The following is a 19,894-nucleotide window of genomic DNA, read 5'->3' on the forward strand; positions in this document are numbered from 1 at the left end:
GCAATGAGGGACAATGATACACTTAGAGGCATAATCCCCAAACCTGAAAGTTCACTAAAATTGTATTTCCCCATTCTTCCCTTGCATTATTGTTAACACACGGACATGAAAGGAAATTATGACTTATCTGTGAACACATGACAGCTTTAACCAAGAATATTGGCCCTGCTTTGTATTCTAGCCACATGTTCCTACTTTTTCAACCTTGAAAAATAAATATTTGAACTACAATCTTCAATAAAGCACTTCCACATTTGTTGTCAGTCTTAATCACCTTTTGCTTGTCTGCTTAGTGCCTTTAGCTCTTAGATGTTGCACCTGGAGATTCTTGCTTACTTTATGATGTAGGTTTATATGCCCTTTAATTGAAAGCAAACCGCCTTAGATAATCCAGTGACAACAATGTTACAAGGTCCACTTTCCGTTAAAAGGCAAATAGAAATATTAAGCTGTTCTCTAAAATGAAGAAAAACACATAAAAATACACTGTAATCTACCACTCCATTTCCTTTATCAGAGATAAAACTCTACAGCTTAAAATGCCTCTTTTGTGTGCATGTTCTTTCCCCTAGCGGGGGGCGGGGGGGGGATGCAAGGGACTGAAGTGCTCAATGACTAGTCTTTTCTCACTGTATGATATTTCTCTGCCCAAAGAAAGACTTTAGTTATACAGTATGTTAAATACTTTTATATTCATGTTACTAAAATAACCATATCAACTTTAACCCAAATTTGTTTAATATTTTAATTATTACGTATTGAAAGCACTTCATAAAAAAAGTAAAACTGAATATGGGAGGATGACAGGAACATATACCTCATGCTTACGCAGTGTTTGCTATTTTTATGTAGAGGTTAAAGTGAGTTTATAAAATAACAGGAAGAAAAGGTGACATAAGAAGGTATCTTTAAGGCAATATAATTTTTATAAGATACCTTCATGGTTTTAAATAGCAATACAACTGATCAAAAAGGAAACAAGGCCTGCATGACTGCATGACAATGTGAATGGCAACCCCTGGAGCTGTTATAGTGCACAGCCTGTGTGGATGGATCCATGCACAGCCTCAGTGGAGCTCTGCATACACCAATGCAAATGGAAAAGCTCTTTCTAAAAAGGAGGTGAAATAGTTACTGCTGATGGAATTGCTCATGCAACAAAAGTTCAAAACTTAGCCCTGTCTCCTAAAACTACCAAGACATTTCAGTTAACATCAAAACTGTATGGGGGTACAGAATGGAAATATTTTTCCAAGCACCTAACAACTATTTTGAAATAATAAGAGCAGACAAACCTTCCAGGGTTAAACAGTTAAATGCATACAATGAAGGGATGGATATCTATCCCTCTGGAATTACTATCTTCCACCCAAATTTCTGTGGTTTTGAGAAAAACCAGTAAGCCTCCAGCTAGCTCTCTTTTTGGTTAAATGAAAGAACACTAGACAAATGAGTTCCATTCTTGACCCTAACAAACAGCACTTACTAGTCAAATACACTGTCTAGTAGGCTCATAGTAGGGCCTCAAAATATGGTTTTGAGTAAGCATTATACAAATGTGAAGATTTGCCTGGTATTTCATGGGGCTACTGCTCTGCCTCCAACAGTTTGATTATCTGTAGCTGTTAAGAGCAGATTTGTGGCAGCATGTGTTATCATTAACAATTTTTCTGCCAAGGTGATAACAACCTAAGACAGACAGAAAACAAAAAAACCAAGGTCTCTTTTATATTTGATCACATTGCTATTCAACATAAGACAGCATGTCACTAGGCAAATCATTCAAACTACAGTTGGGAGACACTTTCTGAAGACTGTGGTTTTGAGAACAAAGAATTTAATGTAGTGCAAACCTCTCTGTTCACTGTCCTTAAAACAGAACAGGACCCATTTTGTCATAATTAAAAGTCCCTGAAATTTTTTTTTACTGGGAAAGCAGTTTCAGGTTAAAGAGTATTGATATAATTATAGTGAATATCTGTATCTCCTACTTCAACCCTTTTCCCACCAGTGTGAAAAGTGAATAAAGACAGCAAGATTTTTAAAAAACTTACATTAAAAATATTTTGTATATAAACAATTTTAATACTACAAAGTAGTATTTCAATTACAAAGCAGTTCAAATATTAACTGTTCTTTAAACTGTTAAACTTTATTATAAATTAAAATTTCTTTACAAAAAATTGCACATAATATTTGACCACTCTTAGGTTCTGATGCACTGGCATTTTCAATAGTTTCTTTAATCTTCAAGTTAAACAGTCTCGGCAAGGAGTCCACAACGTAGAAAGGGCAATAAACAACCCTGTTAGAGCATTCAAGTGCAACTAGCAGACTTGTGGCCATGGCAGTTACACTTTCCTTAAGATGGAACTGCTTAAGTTTTAAATCCTGAAATGAAGAATCTCAGAAGATTTAAAAAGGAAGAACTAAAAGGGATTGCCTGCTTTTTTTTTTTTTTTTTTTTTTTTTTTTTTTACTGTAAACACAGCACTGGAAATTAAATCCCAAACAAGAATCTCTCAGGCATCAGAGAGTGTCAAGTGAATCAGGAATAACACAACATAAAGGGGAAAAAGTAAAAAACAAAAACAAAAACAAAGCAAAATTAAAATAAATGTCAGTCACTTTGAGGAACTATACTTACGTACATGATGTTATGAGAATCTGGCAGGGCCTAGAAGCAGGCCAAACAGGAAGTTCATTTATCCAACTGTAGAGGATCATGTTCATTGCTTCCGGTTTTGAGGATAGGATATTGTAGGGGACTTGATATGATCAATAATGCTTGTCTGCCTTACACAGACCTTAGCCAGGGATCAGCCTAATCTTGAAGAATCATTCAAATAATTTTGGCAATTATTATAAGGACTTAGAACTGACTGTACCCAGTGTTCAGTGATTCTTGCTTTCTGTTTTGTTACTGTTTAAATTTAAGAGCTCATTTAGGCTGACTCCAATCTCTTGGCACTTGGAAACTAGTTTTCTCAGGTTATCAGTTTTACCTCCTTCTGATGCTTCAAACAAGAGTTGCTGTAAAAAGACAGGGAAGCATAGAAGTAAGACTTAACTAGAGTTTGAGCATTACCACATCAATGGATATGGCACATGCAGAAAATTTATAGGAAAACATCAAGGTAAAATAAAAGATAAAAAGCATTACATCTTTCCATAGTGATGCACAAAGAGGTAACTTCTGTAAGGCTCTCTGATATAAACGGTGGACCTATAAGATAGATATACATACAATTCCATCAGAAAACATGATGAAAAACACCTTCACCATCCTATCTGTTTAAAGAATGGTACTTCACAATATAATAACATTCAAGACAAATATATGGTTATGTTGAGTTTTGGGGTTTTCGAACACTTAGAGTTCTTGAAATGTTAACCTCTATGCTTTAATCCTTTTAAACTGAGAAGTCAACAATGGGGGCAAAATAACTTAAAAAAACAAAAGTGACCCATCTGAGATTCAATCATGGCTTACCTCTCTTTGTCCCTTTAGAACAATCTCAGCAGCAATGGCTCTAAGGAAAAAAAGGAATATAGAAAAGGGAAAAGAAAAATTTATATATCTTTGAACAAAATGAAACACCACTACTGGCAGAATACTGACTGTGGGAATCTGAGTACAAAACTTCCTGAAAGTAACAGGCTAAACTTCCAAGGAGGATAACCTACAGTGAAAAGAAAAATTCAACAATTTTTATCAACTTTACAAGAAAAAAGCAGACCAGTGTTTTGAATATAAATAACGTTCATGAAAAAAATTACTCATAATTACTAGTGAAAAATACCTGGCACTAACACCCATTTAAAAAAGGAAGAAATCATACTATAATGGGGAGAAACACATTTCAAAAGATGGTCTTAAAATGTCTATAACAGATTTGTTTGATAACAGTATTATCTAAATGTTCTTCTTCAAGGAAAATTAAAATTCTACCCTTTTTGCTTTTACAGGCAAGTGTTAATGGGCACTCACTTGCTCTTGGCATTAAACCTCAGCAAGTGCCAAAAACGAATCTAAATTAGAAAGCAGTCTGTCCAGAAAAAAAAAAAAATAGATGTCATTTCAGATTTACCTGTCTGGAGCAAACCTTATAAACAAAAGCAATAGCTATAAAAACATGAACATGATTGTTGCATTACATTTTCCAGGTGGCCAGGCATGTTGGGATATTATATGTAAACATCTTGGCTTGAAGTTTCAGAATCTGAACATTGCTTTCTTCCCATTCATGTTGAAGTAGCCTGTAAAGTACATTCAGGAAAATGAACAAAGCATTGCAAGTGTAGGGAACCACAATGAGCTCTATGAGCAGAATGTTTGATGAAGTATAAATTTTGGTCAGTTAAATTCCATCAAGGCTATTCAGCAAATATTTGTAGAATGTCTCTTTTTTTTTTTTTTTTTTTTTTGAGACAGAGTCTCACTGTGTTGCCCGGGCTAGAGTGCCATGGCATCATCCTAGCTCACAGCAACCTCAAACTCCTGGGCTCAAGCAATCCTTCTGCCTCAGCCTCCCAAGTAGCTGGGACTACAGGCATGCGCCACCATGCCCGGCTAATTTTTTCTATATATTTTTAGTTGTCCGATTAATTTCTTTCTATTTTTAGTACAGATGGGGTCGTGCTCTTGCTCAGGCTGGTTTCGAACTCCTGAGCTCAAACAATCCGCCTGCCTCGGCCTCCCAGAGTGCTAGGATTACAGGCGTGAGCCACCGCGCACGGCCGTGTAGAATGTCTCTTATGAAAGTTATCCTGGGACAGGAATATGCAAACTAGCAAGAAGTCCAGTCAAGATTCATGCTCATCTTCAACAGACTAAAATAAGGTCCATGTAGTCCTACAGGACATGAAAGCATTCTCTCCAAATAACATTCCTTGCCTCCACCCCAAACTTTTTAAAAGTAATGACTTGATATATTAATGCAATTTCCTGATATTTTCCTTTCTTATAGTATGCTCAATCTTGAATGTTTCTTGAATTACAAGGTAAGTATAGTAACTAAATATTAAGTTCTCTATGCTCCTGAAAAAAAGGGATAGGGATGACCACAAAGAAATCAAAACACAGAGGTGAGGATTTATGAACAAAACCAACAATTAAACTGCCTAGATTAAAAAATGCCTATCATAATAAAAACTAATCAAAATATGACATTTTCTATTTTATACTTTTATCAAAGGTAATGTTTCATAATTCAAATTACTTAGCTTCTGCAGGTTAGTATGCTTGCCTAGAAATCTAATTATATAATAATTCACTACAGTTATTTTTGTTACAGCCTTTCAAACACTTATACCATTTTTTCTAAATACATGCTAGGTAAAATATAAATCCTGATATAAATCCTTCAAAACACAGGGGAATATTTGATAAATATTTTGGGCATCTTACTATCCATAAAACAAACTTACAACCACAGGATACAACTGACATAGTAGAAATGACTGCACAAGTGGAAGCCAAACCACTAGTGTGCTGGGTACCTTTTTGAATTAAAAAGCACAATTCTTGAGAGTGAAAATAGGTTTACTCTATTAGAGCAGAGAAACTATTTAATACAAAGAAATGCTCAGAAATCTCCTTCTGATTGAATGTATGAAATAAATCCCTAAATCAGTGATTCAGAAATGTGGTTTGAGGGTTCAAGCTCAGGGATCTACATTCTAAATGAGCATCCCAGGAGATTTTAATGTATGCCAAGATTTGAGAGCAAATGACCTATCTGAAAATATGAAAACCTCTTAAGTAATATTCCCCTGCCATGTTAAACATGCTTACTATTTATAATGCAATTGCTAAAGACAGATGGTGTGTGCTTAGGGAACTACTTGCCCCCTTATAACCTGCAATTTTCTGAATCGACCAGATTTTTTACACTGACTCTTGTATAGCCATTCTGAATGGCTAAACAGTGCTTAACAAAACTCTGAAATAGTATATATCCACGAGAACACAGTGGAAGAATAAATTGTTCTTATCCAGTTTTCAAGAATAATTTTATATAAAGAACCTATACTACTGAGCTGAGGAACAAAAGAATTTTACTTTTTCTTACCTCAGTGCAAGTCCAGAATTAGTTGGCATAATTGAGCAAAACCGTTCCAAGGTTTTGGAATGCTGGGTCTTTGGAACGCAGCTCAAATAAAAGAAAATAACCTGTAAAGGTTGAGGGGGGGAAAAATGAATGCAACCAAAATGTGAAATCTAATTACCTATGTGTTTTAATGAGAAAACCAAAATGGTCTTTGAGATACGAATGTATAAATTACAATAAGGTATGATGTGAGTTACAGTTCCTACCATTAATTATATTAGTGACTTTCCAGATATGAATTAGGAAATATGGTCTAGTGATGAGAGCCATGGACAGAACACTGACAAGAAGCCAGGAGTCCGGGTTTTCATTCCTGAGTCTACCTTTACTTGCTGTATAGCTGGGCAAGTCATGGGCTAATAATACCTGCCACATGTTGCTCATGGAATGCCCATGTGTAAATGACTTAATGTCCATAAAGTGGTTTAAGATCCTGGGATAAAGAATGGTATAGAAGTACAAAGCATAATAATTGGTTATCCCAATTAGCAACAAAACCACCCCACAAAAAACAAAACAAAACAAAACACAAAAACCCATAAACAGTTTTAGTCTACACTGAGCTTTAGTAGGAGCTTTTTAGCCTACATTGCACTGACTGAAAGGGGTCTCTGAAAATGAGTTTTTTTAAAAAAAGAGAATCTTATAAATATATCATTAATCAGCATCTACTCTTAAAATTCTAAACAGCACCTGATTTCAGCTTTTTTATGACCTGTGTACGGCTATAATGGCTTGTCAAAATATTAGCAAGAAGACTAGCTACAATGTATAAGCCCATTCTTATTTAAAGTTACGGAATTTCATTCAGTAAAATTTTCAGCTATTCAAGTAAAGCATCATAGATACTATCACAATAGAATCTTTTGTCTGGTCTCTCTTCATTAATATGTATTAAACTTTAACATCCCTTCAATTTTACTTCAGTGTTCCGTTTTTAAAATACAACACAATCAATATGTATATCTTAATTGAGCCTTCAAGGGCTGTGTTGCCAGACTTTGAAGAGATAAGTAAGAAACATAGCCAAGGATAATAGTGAATGCTAGGAAAGGATCCTAGGAAAAGTATTCTTGATATAAAATCATAGTTTTGCTGTCATTTTAAAAGTCCCTTTGTTTTGTACAAACATCTAAAAAAAAAAGTTTTAAGTTCTTACCCTATTATGAAATTCATAGTTGGACCAGTAATCAGCACTGCTAAAAGGAATGGGGTATCGGGCAGGGACTGTAACCAAACATCTATTCACTAAATCAGTAAAAAATTTGAATTCTTGGACTTTGTTTCTGGATCCAGCAGCTCTATTATTGGCAAAGACAAGATAACTGCCAAAAGAAAAATATTGTAATTTAGAATAATTAAGCCAGTAATTCTCTTACCAAGAAAGCCTATCACCCCTTACCCCCACCATATGCCTTTTTTCCAAAATCCCATTCTTATTAAGAGGAACTCAACTTACTCCATCCAAATCTTCTGTACTATATCAGATCTCATGGCCACCCCTAATGCTGCCTCATATGCCTCCACGGTCTCTTTAATACTTGATTGAAGAGGATGACAAAGGCTGTTTAAAAAATGAAGGAAAATGTATGTCTAACATTCAATACTATTAGCTGAAGGAATGACAAAGTATATTTTAAATATTACAAATACTGTAACAATGGAGTCATTACAAATACTGTAACAATGGAGTCCTTCTTTTGATCTTTCTTCTTTAGCATGTATTAAACCTTAGCATCACTTCAATTTTCTTCAATGACTTTAACATCAGGTTAATTTTAACATAGTGTAATTCAGTAATAAATAGCAAATTCAGGCCTAATATGAAACATCTTTCCACAGTGGATAATATCTCACCAGTAAATCAGCCACAAATAAGGAACTTGGTGGTTAAACATGTCATCATCAAAATTCCCTTTACATAAACGAGACGGAATGTCAAGTGGTCCTGGGATATTTAAAAGATACCTGGAAAAAAACCCAAAATTGTTACGCCTATGTACATACAAATTATAATTTTTTAAAAATCCTTAAATTTGATTGAATTATTTTTAGAAAGTAATAAGACCTTCTTTTCACATATATACCACACCTCTTCAGTCACATCTCCAGGATCACATATTCACTGGAAATTTTATTGTTTTTATACCTACATGGATAACTCCCTTCCTAAAATGAAGTTTTTATTCTATCTCCAAAATTAAACAAATCACCATAATCCTCTAATTAGACCTAATTTTAAAAAAAAGAAACTACCAAGTATCTGACATTTTCTCATAAAATCTGTACATACTTGTAAAAAAGGTTTTCTTTAACAAAACCTCAATCTGAAAATAATCTCTCTCTCACGAACATGTCCTCCCCATTTAAGTTCAATGTTAGACATGATATCAAAGCATATCCTGTAACACACTGGCCCATAAGACACTTGTCAAAAAGAAGTCTATGATCAAATGCAGTTGGGAAATACTGCAGATTATACCTCCTTCTAGAAAAGCCACAGTACATAATAGGATATCAAAGGCTCTAAGTCGATCAGTAAAGAAATCTATTTCACTCTGACTAATTCAGTTTTCCTCCCAATGTATTTGAATCTGTGTGTGTATAATACTTAATAGCACCTTCAAAAATAATGTTTTTAAAGGAAATACACTGATCTCAAAAATGACAACCTAGTACAACTATTTACCTTGGATTTTAAAATGATTGCAAAGGAGTAAGTTTTAATGGATTAGACAGACTGGGAGACAAACACAAGAATAGAAAGAAATGGGATACCTAGAAGTCAGGTTATCCTCCTGACTTTACCATAATCACTAGCTGTATTTCCATGAGTTAATCACTTAACTTCAAAGAATTTTAGTTTCCTCAACTGAAAACTGAGGGGGTCTGAAGAGATGACTTCAAATATTTATAAACCTACAATCACTAGGCTAACTTCAGTGCAGTAAATGAAATCCCCAAATTAACTTTTCTGGCTATCTACTTAATCTTCAAATCGATTTGAAACACATGAAAATTACCCTATTTAGTTCTTTCTGTTCATTATCTTTATACTAAATGTCACAGAGAATTGCAAGAATTTAATCCTAGGTAAATATAGTGCTAAGTACTCTGCTTTACAATTTCTACTCGTGAAATTTTAAAAGTATTTTGAACCAATTAAGAGTACTGATTTCTCCTATTAATATACTTTGACTATATTTTTATCAATATACAATAAGTATGGCAATGCAAAAATTATCTCATCTATTGCCATTCTCCTAATATGACTCAAAAGATTTTTTACATTAACATAAATGCACAATCTTTATGGAAACAAGGGTTTCAGTATTGTCTAAATAAACTATACACAGGGCATCTTTTTCTAATTCTTGTTTAGTTATGAATTATGACTACTTCCACAAAAGAATTTAATAAAGCAAGAAGACTCAGTAAACAATGAGAATATTTGGAGGCAACCCACTTTTTAAATTTTTGTTGACACTTATTTGTTCTGCTTAATTAAGCTGTGATCAAGATCTGAAGATCTTTGATTAGTTACCAAGGCAGAAACTGGCAGCATATTCTTTTAAGCTAAACCAATTACCTCCATGCCTAAGGGAAGACCAGAACCAGCAAGTCTGTAAAGAGTTTGGTTCAGCCTTGAATTAGTCCTTTGCCTGAGTTGAGAAGTTAAAGCAAACTGATTTAAACAAGAGAGAAATTGAGTATGGGGTTGCTATAAATTCCTTATAGTTTCATTCTTTTCTATTAATTTGCATTTAAAATTATTTCATTTGTAATTATTTGTAAGATATTAACCTGGACGTGGCAGAGCAGAAGAATTTCAGGAGGGGCACTAAAATTACTGTCAATAAACTTGCTACCATAAGAGGACAAATATAAAGATCTAGGTCTTGGAAGGAACAGTGACCCCAAATCTCAAATAAAACTACCATGTTCATAAAAAATTCTGGGGCAGACGGACCACTTACTTAATAAAATTTGGATTATTTTTTAAAATCTGTTTTATATAACACTGCTATCAAGGGATGGAAAGGGGAATAGGAAAGAACACTGAAGAAAAGAAAAATGTGTATCAGGAAGCATCAGACTCGCTAACACAAAACAAAAGATTTTATTTTCACTCATGAATATTTTCCACAAGAAATTTTTTGGGGAGGTATCTAGCTTAGGTCTTCCTTCTCTGAGTTCTTCCTAACATAAAATAATAGAGTATGTCACAATAAAATATTTTGCTTTTGACACTATTTTACTTAGGATAAAACTAAACTATACCTATTTTTGTAAATATAGTTTTATTGAAACACAGCCATGCCCATTCATTTACGTACTATCTACGGCTGCTTTCTCACTACAACAACAAAGCTGAGTTGTTTAAAGTAGTGATAGACCATACAGTCTGCAAATCTAAAACAAAGTTTGCTGACCCCTGTAGAGAGAGATGAGGGGGAAGAGGGAAGAGAATTTTAAAAGCTTCCCCAAAAAATCATTCTTCATATTCTGCTGTGGCCTCTTATTACAGCTGGAACAAGAACTCTAAGCAAAACAAATAAAGACAGTAAATACAGAGCTCTGTATGAACCATTGAAAAACTGATGGTTGAGCAAAGAATTCTCTCTGAAACTTTACTTAACATTTCAAAGGCTAGAGCAGTTCTTTTTAGAATTGAAAAAAAGAGAAAAAGGCATATTATTTACATCCACTTCAGATCACCAAACAAATAAGTGAAAACACATTTTTTCCAAAATTACTGAGATTGTCTCAGGATAATTAGTTGCTATAGCATTAAGTGCTAAAATTAACAACAATAAAAATAATGTAAAAGAATGAGTTACGACAGTGTTACCATAAACCTTACTTTGCAAAGTGTCTTTAATCCAAAAAATGTAAAAAAAAATTTTATATCTTGCTTCCATTTTTATTATTCTATTTATTCTACTGCCCTCATAACAGTGGTGTATTTTTTTAAAAGTCTAAAATGTAATCAAATACACAAAATAACTAATCTTTCCACTGAACTGTACTATCTCTCATTCCTCTATATATCAGGAGATCTATAACTTACCGAAGCAGATCCAAGTTATTATACTTCTCAAACCCAGGTTTAAAGAAGGATGCAATAAATTTCCGCAAAAATGGAAGAAGATTATCGCCTCGATTCTATTTTTAAAAGAGGGAGGGGGATATACATCAGGCTTACAGTGTTTAATTAAAATGTTTCAAGGGAGGAAAAAAACACTTTAAAAAATACTGATTAAGTTTCTTGGGTGGGTGAGGAGTAGAGGTGGTGTTTGAGACACATTCAAATAACTCCTATATTCTAATTTCTGAATTAAATTCATCTAACCATTAAACAGCCTAACATCCAATACTACCAACCAGAAGCTCAAATTTCAAGCACCAATTATCTATTAAGTGTCTATCACATGTTTGGCACTGTGGTAGGTGTTGGGACTGTAAATATATGACATGGTCCTTGCCCTCAAGAAGTTCTTTTGTATATAAAGCAGCTATAAACAAAATTACAAAGCACTGTATTAAGTGCAATGGTAGAACTATGGCAAAGAGAGAAGGAATACCTAACACAGTTTGCAAAGGGCAAAAGGACCAGGAAATGCTTCCTGGATAGGCTGATAAAAAGGAAACTTGAAACACAAAAACATCATATTTAAGAATTATGAGACATTTTTTACCTGCAAGATGAAGAATTTGCACATATGATAAAAAACCTCTGCATTCTGAGGATTTTTCTCAAATGCAGTAAGCCACACTGCCCTGGCTTTGTCATGCTGATTTGTTTGCAAATATAAAGCAACAAGGGCTTCCAACAACTGGCAGTTCATGGGACATGATTCCAACAAACATTTACAAAGCTCCACTGCAGCCTCATACCTTAACAAGAAAAAAAAAGCCTAAACACATGAAACAATCAATTTTTAACACAAGGTTAGCTGCTTGGCAATTAGGTTTTACCTCTCTAGGAGCTGATGCAGAGCAATCATGTTTGTGTAAAGTGGAAGGCAAGCCTCTATTCTTTCCTCAATAGTAAGGCTTTCATCTGTGCAAGCTTTCACTGCATCTATCCAAAAACATCACAACAACATGAATCGAACATAAAATGAATTATGAGACTGTGTTACTTCAATTCCAAGAGACCAATGGGAAAACATGGCCTATTGCTTTGTTTGTCCATCATCTTATTCATCTTTGTCGAACTCTTGGCTTTTATCCAAAGGAAGTAATTAAAATTATCTCCTAAATCCTAAAATCCAATCCCTTACCCGCAACTTTCCTGGCAAGAATAAAACCATCCCACATGAGCTCTCATATTAATGCTTTTGCTTAAACAAGTGTCTCTGCAATTATCCCAAATTCCTTAAAACTCACCTTAAAAAAAAAAAACCACAGAATTATCTTTTTATTTTTCCCTCACCACTGCAAAAGTCTTGCTCTGCTGTCTAATAGCCATTTAAGAAATTTCCCCCTAAACTAGATCCTTTCCTTACTCCCTCAAAACACACTTTTCCCCTTGTAAAGATTTCATTACTTAATCCTGTTGTTTCTTATAGAATGGTATAGTGTTTTATTTTGCATAACTGTCACCATTTCCTCCTTGCCCAATGGTAGTACGATTTCTCGGATTTACAGAGTTTCAAAGTTAATGTCATCAATTTGAAACTGTGCTCTAGGTTCAAATATAAGGATTCATATCTAATCAAACCTAAAACCTCACCTCTGCCCTCATTTTATTTGATTAGCATATGATAATGTTCTTCCTATTCTTTTTAATTTCTTCTTGCCTCTGTTTCCAAGAGATCGTTTATATTGCCTCTTAGCCTCATTCATTGACTCTACTCTCCCTTACACCCCTTACTGCTATGTTCTTAAATCTCATTTCCTCAGAGGAAATATCCCATAGTTTCAACTATTAAATAATTTACTTTGAAAGCACATTAAAAACTGTAAAGCACTTTGTAACACCATAATTTCTATGTTAATAACTCTCTAATCCATTTATCTATCCATAACTGTCTACTTAAGGTCCACTTCCTTATTTCCTTTTGCCAACAATCATTTCCACTTGAATGAACAATTACATTCACAAATACTATTCTACTACCAAAAGCAGTTTCCCTAACTTACTAGTTTTCTATTAATGACACTTTTCTTTTCATCATTCTCAAAACCCTGAAATTGTCTTTGATTATTCCTTCTCCTCTTCCCTGACATTTAATCTGTACCCCACATATGATAACTTGAAATGTTTCTAACAAATACTCTTTCTCGGGTTACTTTTCTTGTGCCTCAGTTATGGCCATCAGCCTCTGGTTGGTTTTCCTACCATTGGTATAATTTCTCTTCGAGTACATTCTCTCTTTCTTAAAAAACCTCTACTGCTATCATCAAGTCTACAACACTTTCAAAGTTCTTGAAAATCTGGTATCATTCCATTTATCAAACTTAATCCCACTACTGTCCAGCACAGAGTTCTCACTTTGGTAATGATTATCCCTTCTTCCAATCCCCCTTCAAATGCATTGCATAAATTCCTATCTACTTACTGCTTTTTGTTTACTTAGCTCCCTTAATAAAAATGACCTTTCGTTTCTTTCCTGTCTTCACTGTGTTAGTCAACAAGCATTTACTAAGCACTTAATATCAGACATTCTTATAGGCCCTCAGAAATATAGAGATAAATAAGGGTCACCTCCTCCCATCTTTGAGGAGACCCACTATATCAAATCATAGCTGTGCTTAAAGGTCCAGCTTTAAGTACCAATTTTTCTATAAAGACATCCTTGATCATGCCAACTTACGATAATCTCTTCCCTTTGGGTTCACAGCCTGTACCAAATAATTCTATAAATCACAGATCCTAGTCTTTTCTGTAGCATACAATTTAGACTATATACTAATACAGTTATATGGCCTTGTATGTTTAGTAATTATATCAAAGGTATAGATTTTATCTTTCATCTTTTGACTAGGCTATACACTTTGAGAAAGGAACAGGCTTTATACCTTGTATGTGTTTCACAGCAGACATATCATTTAGTAAAATCAAAGTCACTGACTGATAGAGAAAAAAATTAGTTGAAAAGACAAGACATATCCTCTTAAACTTCTATCTTAATGGATTGCTAAAAAAAAAAAAAAGCCTAGTTCTCTGATTCAATCAACTGATCAAACCTATATAATCTATGTAATTTAACTGATTTCCTTTGTCATAATCAGAAAAATAAATTATATAATGTAGTTCTTGGTTTTCATAGATGCCAATGCCCATCTTATCTGATTCAATCCTTAATTTTTTAAGCATTTACACAATAAATTGTGAAACTACAACTTGTAATATATAGATACAAATTTGTTCCACTAAATTATGAAGAATCATAATAATGGGTGCTTAATTTTCTAAACATTGATGTTATAATTTGTAACAGTTGATGTTATACTTTGTAACCATTTATACTTACCTTCGAAAACTGCTAACAACATGTCAGGATTAGTCTTTACATCCTGAACTGCTTGCCATGGCATTACAAATGATTCTGTGTTAACAATTCTTGAAGGATTCGCATTAGATGGATCATAAAATTTTGAAGGGAGAATGTTGAATTCAATAAGATGTATGTAGGCCAGCCAAGCAAAACATCGATCACTTGGTTTAAGGTATTCAGCTATTATTCCATCATTAGTTGATTTCAATGCATTCTAGGTAAAGTGAAAAAATAATCTGAAAGTGTTTTTTTAAAAAATTACTTCTCATACACGATGATTTAAACATAAAGGTAAATAAGAAAAAAAGTTAATTTTGATAGTCACTAATTCTTTTAATGAAAAAATTCTTTAGAGATGTCAATACCAGATGAACATAATTTCACCAGATGAATGTAATTTCACTATGCTCAAGTATATGGCATAATTAATGGAAAACATTTAATTTATTTGTACATTTTAAGTGTCTTGATACTTAAAATCTAATAAGGTAAAAACAAAACAGTAAAAAAAAAATTTTAAAAACCACACTCACATAAGATGATTTCCGTTATAGACTGATTTTTTTCCCTTATGGTTTGAACCTTGAAGTTTATCTGGTAGGTACTTAACACACAATAGTTTATTTTCATTTAAACTTTATAAACCTTACTTAAAGATTATATTATCCCTACCAAGCAAACAAGCAAATAAAGTCATAAATGTAACCAACACTATACAACTTACTAGTAAGCAGCAAAAAGAGGATTCAAATCCAAAAGCTGTGCTCTCACTCTTAAATAATGCTACCTGTAATGTTTTAGACCTTTTAAATTTTTTCTACAAAATATAATTAAATGCTATAATAAATGTTTACCTGTAAAATTGCTAGTGAACTTTGACATCTTCCAGTAAATACGTGCAGCTGAACTCTAAACAAAAGAGCCTCTAAAAGCTGAAAGGACAGAACATCTGATGTTTCCCGCTTGGCTGCTCCCATCAGAAATTCCATCATTCTCTCACATACATAATCCTTTTCTTCAAAGGTGCTTTCTAGGTGTAGAAACTGCCCAAAGGGGTTTCATATGTTAATCTTGCTTTATAGGAAAGTTAATCTTGCTTTATAGGAATAAACTAAAACTACAGATTTGTCACATTTCATTAAGAAACTGTTTCATACCAAATCTTCAATCTACAAAAAGGATAATTTAAAAATGTATAAACCCATCTTCTAGTATTATAACCTAGATTTCCCTTTCTATCACATGTTGGAAAGTGGAATCAGATGAAAATTAAAACAATACAGATGTACTCTCGTGGTCATCACTGAAGCAATTTCATCTCTCTTTCCCTGATTCTAAAGGTAAATTGCAGCAAGACCAGGATGGATATCCAAAAGTTTACATGTTTATGATCATGTACAATTTGCATTGCTTAGGTGTGTGACTGTATAACAATCTGAGAATGGTATTTATATTAGAAATGTATAGCAAAACATACTGAAGACCAAACAAATTCAAGGAAAAACATTAAATCTTTTGAATATTGCACAACCTATAAAATCTTGTGGTGATCAATAGCATTAACTTTGGTACAAGGCTCCAGGTCAAAAATCAAGCATCCTTTACCGTTGAAATCTATTAAGTACCTGAGTTCAGAGAGCAAGAGTTAGAGTAGCAAATTCATTCATTAAAAGATACCATGTTATCCAAATCTATTTGGTTCTGAATTTCAGTTAGCAAATAAATGTTATATCTGATAGTAACAGATTTATCTGAAAACATAATCTGAATCTAATAGTTCCTGAGTTTAGCTAATAAAAGTTCATGTATTAATGAATACTTATTTCACAAGTGGATCAATTATAACTTTAAGTCTGGGTGGAAAACATCCTATTTTTGGAGAAAGAGGAAGAACCCATTTTTTTTTCAACCAAATCTTTGTATCTTGGCAAGGTTGATTAGTGTTGGTTATACACTGCAACTATTTCCATAAAGAATGAAGAGACCAAATTATTTCCTGGCATCCATAATTTTATACAAGCAATTCAATAGAAAAAAAATTTTGAGATGTTTTGCAAAAAACTACACTTAACTTTGCCCAAACTAAAACTGTGTAAGTATAGTTAAGTGCAAAATTAATAATTTTATATTTTTTGCTTATCAATAACGTTAACAACAAAAATTACCTCTTCACTAAATGGTTTCTTTTTGCTTACTCTGTATTAATCCTGATCCAGATATGGCTCTGAGGTTACTAGAAACTGAAAGTAAAGTTATTATATCTCTATCCAGATAAAGCACATGCTCTATCAATATTTAAGATGACCCAAAGAATTATAAACACACACACACACACACACACACACACACACACACACACACACACACACACGACTTATGTTATCTTTTCTACTCACAGTCCAAAAGCTTTGATAATCAGGAGCATATTCAACAGCTGTTTCACACATTTCCTGCACCTCATCCTTGGTTCCTCTTTTTGAGAACAATCTAAGGTAATGGCACCAAATTTCTGGATTGTCTTTGTTGTTTTCCAATGCTCGAGCCAGAACATTTAAAGCAGAATCCAAGGATTCTGAACACAGCCTGTATTTTTTAAAAGAAAAGGCAGGAGCTTTTTTTTAACGTAATAGTTAAAAATTTAAACAAGGCTAATGAGTCCATTTTCAAATTTCATTTTCTATTATGCCGGGATCACGTATGACAAAGGGCAATAGATTAGGATTTTAAATCACATGTATCTGAAAAAAGTCCTGATTTCCCACAGACCCAACAATTTCTTGTTAAGTGAATGTTCAGTAAGCACTTACCACAGATAAAAACATAGTGTTATAAAACCACTAAGATTAGCAACTTCAAATGTGCTTTATGTCCATATTCAGCAATACCTTTTATGATTTACACTGTTCAGGAACAGGAAAAGTTAAACAATTCTCTCTCAAGGCCAGCTACTGCCAGCACAAAAATATCAAAGCTTTCAATATAATAGTTCTTTTCAACGGTCAAGAGCTTGCTATCTTTTGGAGAAGATAATTGTCTCTCATGATCCTATTCATAAAATTATGTGCAGTTCTTTTGGCCTTCACTCAGTAAATGAGTCAGAAAAGAAAACACTGTAACTTATCCCATTAACATGGAAATCACACACAAGGAAAGGTAAATAAGCACCATATCCAGGCATGTGTGGTTTATTAGCACTTCACAGTGCTGTCTTATTCAAAAGTTTATACTTTTATAGTATGTTTTAAGATAGTCATATATACCAGAGAAGCCTGAAAAAAATAAGCCCTTTAAAATAGCTTTAAAATATGATTTTAAACAGATTATTTTACTCCTGGTTTATCTCTACTATCAAAAAATAGAAGTCAGAGGATGCCATTTGCAACAGGAGCTATTGGTTATAAGATATTACTATTTATCTTAAATACACATAATTTAATACCATGCACAGGACAAAAGAAAATTCACCAAAATTTAGGGGTTCTTAGATAAGCTTTTTAAATCTTCATTGAAAATTAACATAAAATTTAATCTGTTCTACAGTTATTTTATCATAATTTTATTAAGAGACTATGATTACTTGATTTTTTTAAAAAACTAATAATTAATCCTCCCACTACTCAGAATTTACTGTCTTAGCTAATCCTACTTTGAAATGAGAGCCTACTGGAGTTAAAAACTTGAGAATATAATTTATTACCCATACACTGAGCCATGCACACAAACTCAAGATCTAATCTTAAACTTTTCTAATAGCTTTTAGACAATAAAATGCTTTTGGCTTTGTCAAAAAACAAAGAGTCCATTGATACCAGGAAAGAAATCTGATTATCATAGGTGAAATAAACCTCGAACATAAAAATATAAATGTACAACAGTTTACACAAAGATTTGAAGCTGACCTACCCTTCATTTTGATTCAAGTACTTGTAGGCAAGCTTGAGCCAAAGTTGTACATGAGAAGGATTTTCAAGCACACTTGCTTCTAAATTAGCAATGTCATCAGTCTCATTTGTAAAGTATCTGATGTCATCAGGAGTGACAACTGTATCTAGAGCTGGAACATTTATTCGCTTCTCTGATCGGAAAGCTATAAGAAAAAAAAGTATCATTAGCTTAATATTTTCTTTAATCCACAGACTCAAGAAAAAACAATTGGTCTCATCTTTAAGATAAACTAAAAACTTAGATTCTAAATGACAGGCAGCTGCTTATAGCTTTAAGGTAGAGCTATCATATATTAGGTAATTAAATATGAAATGTCCTATCTCAAATCAAAAGTTTAGTTTGTTATATCTCAAACAAGAAACAGTACAATTAATCAAAGTATGTGCCTAAACTATCGACACAGTTTTGCCGTCTTAATGGTAGCTTGTTTATGCCAGCAGCCAAAAAGCCTGGAGAGCGAGTGGCAATGAAATCACCAAAGGTGTTTTCCACAGCTTGTTGAGAATTGAGTATTTTTCCTTGCAAGAAGTGGTCCAAAGCCTGGAAGAAGTGGTAGTCAGTTGGTACAAGGTCTGGTGAATACGGTGGATGACAGAGAGTTTCCAAAGCCAGCCTCTGTAGTTTGAGCTATGTTGTTTGTGTGACATCTGGTCCAGCATTGTCTTGCAAGAGGATAGGCCTATCTCTATTGACCAATCCCGGCTGCTTAATCACAAGCATCCTCATCATTTCATCCAATTGGTTGCAGTATATCCACTATAATCGATTGACCAGGTTTCATGAAGCTGCAGTGGATAGTAGCAGCACTGAACCACCAAACAGACATCATTAGCCTTTTTTGATGAACATTCGGTTTTGGACTGTGTTTCGGCACTTTATCTTTATCCAAACATTGTGCCCAATGCTTGAGATTGCCAAAAAGAATCCATTTTTCATCACACATTAATAATACGGCATAGAAATGATTGTCTTAATGTCATGACAGCAAAGAAAGGTAAGCTTTGAGATGATTTTTCTTCCGATGTTTGTTTAATTCAGGTAGTACCCATCTGTCCAACTTCTTTACCTTGCCCATTTGTTTCAAATGGTCCAATACTATTGGAATAGTAATGTCAAACCTTGCTGCTAATTCACGCATAGGTTGAGATGGATTCACTTCCACTACAGCTTTCAGCTCATCATTATCCACCTGGGGCTCAGGTCACCCACATGGCTCATTTTCAAGATTAAAATCACCAGAATGGAACATCTCAAACCATTGACGTACCGTGTGTTCATTAGCCACATCTTTCCTAAATACTTCTTTGATATTTTGAGCTGTCTGTGCTG

General features: G+C 33.7%; 1 protein-coding gene across 1 annotated transcript in view; it reads right to left on the reverse strand.

Annotated features, from left to right (window-relative positions):
- Positions 1 to 2,047: 2,047 nt before the first annotated feature.
- Positions 2,048 to 19,894, reverse strand: part of ZFC3H1 (zinc finger, C3H1-type containing) — a 51,401-nt gene continuing 33,554 nt past the window's right edge. The window contains exons 21-35 of the mRNA XM_012642066.1: positions 18,524 to 18,707; positions 17,017 to 17,203; positions 15,475 to 15,663; positions 14,597 to 14,834; positions 12,093 to 12,198; positions 11,813 to 12,011; positions 11,185 to 11,279; positions 7,971 to 8,081; positions 7,573 to 7,677; positions 7,273 to 7,438; positions 6,075 to 6,175; positions 4,159 to 4,260; positions 3,494 to 3,533; positions 3,164 to 3,226; positions 2,048 to 3,033 (exon numbers count right to left, since the gene is read on the reverse strand). Coding sequence (XP_012497520.1) covers positions 2,896 to 3,033; positions 3,164 to 3,226; positions 3,494 to 3,533; positions 4,159 to 4,260; positions 6,075 to 6,175; positions 7,273 to 7,438; positions 7,573 to 7,677; positions 7,971 to 8,081; positions 11,185 to 11,279; positions 11,813 to 12,011; positions 12,093 to 12,198; positions 14,597 to 14,834; positions 15,475 to 15,663; positions 17,017 to 17,203; positions 18,524 to 18,707 — 2,024 coding nt within the window. The 3' untranslated portion in view covers positions 2,048 to 2,895. The remainder of the gene's footprint in view (positions 3,034 to 3,163; positions 3,227 to 3,493; positions 3,534 to 4,158; positions 4,261 to 6,074; positions 6,176 to 7,272; positions 7,439 to 7,572; positions 7,678 to 7,970; positions 8,082 to 11,184; positions 11,280 to 11,812; positions 12,012 to 12,092; positions 12,199 to 14,596; positions 14,835 to 15,474; positions 15,664 to 17,016; positions 17,204 to 18,523; positions 18,708 to 19,894) is intronic.

The sequence above is a fragment of the Propithecus coquereli genome, unplaced genomic scaffold, assembly GCF_000956105.1.
Source record: "Propithecus coquereli isolate 6110/MARCELLA unplaced genomic scaffold, Pcoq_1.0 Scaffold172, whole genome shotgun sequence".
NCBI classification, from domain to species: domain Eukaryota; kingdom Metazoa; phylum Chordata; class Mammalia; order Primates; family Indriidae; genus Propithecus; species Propithecus coquereli.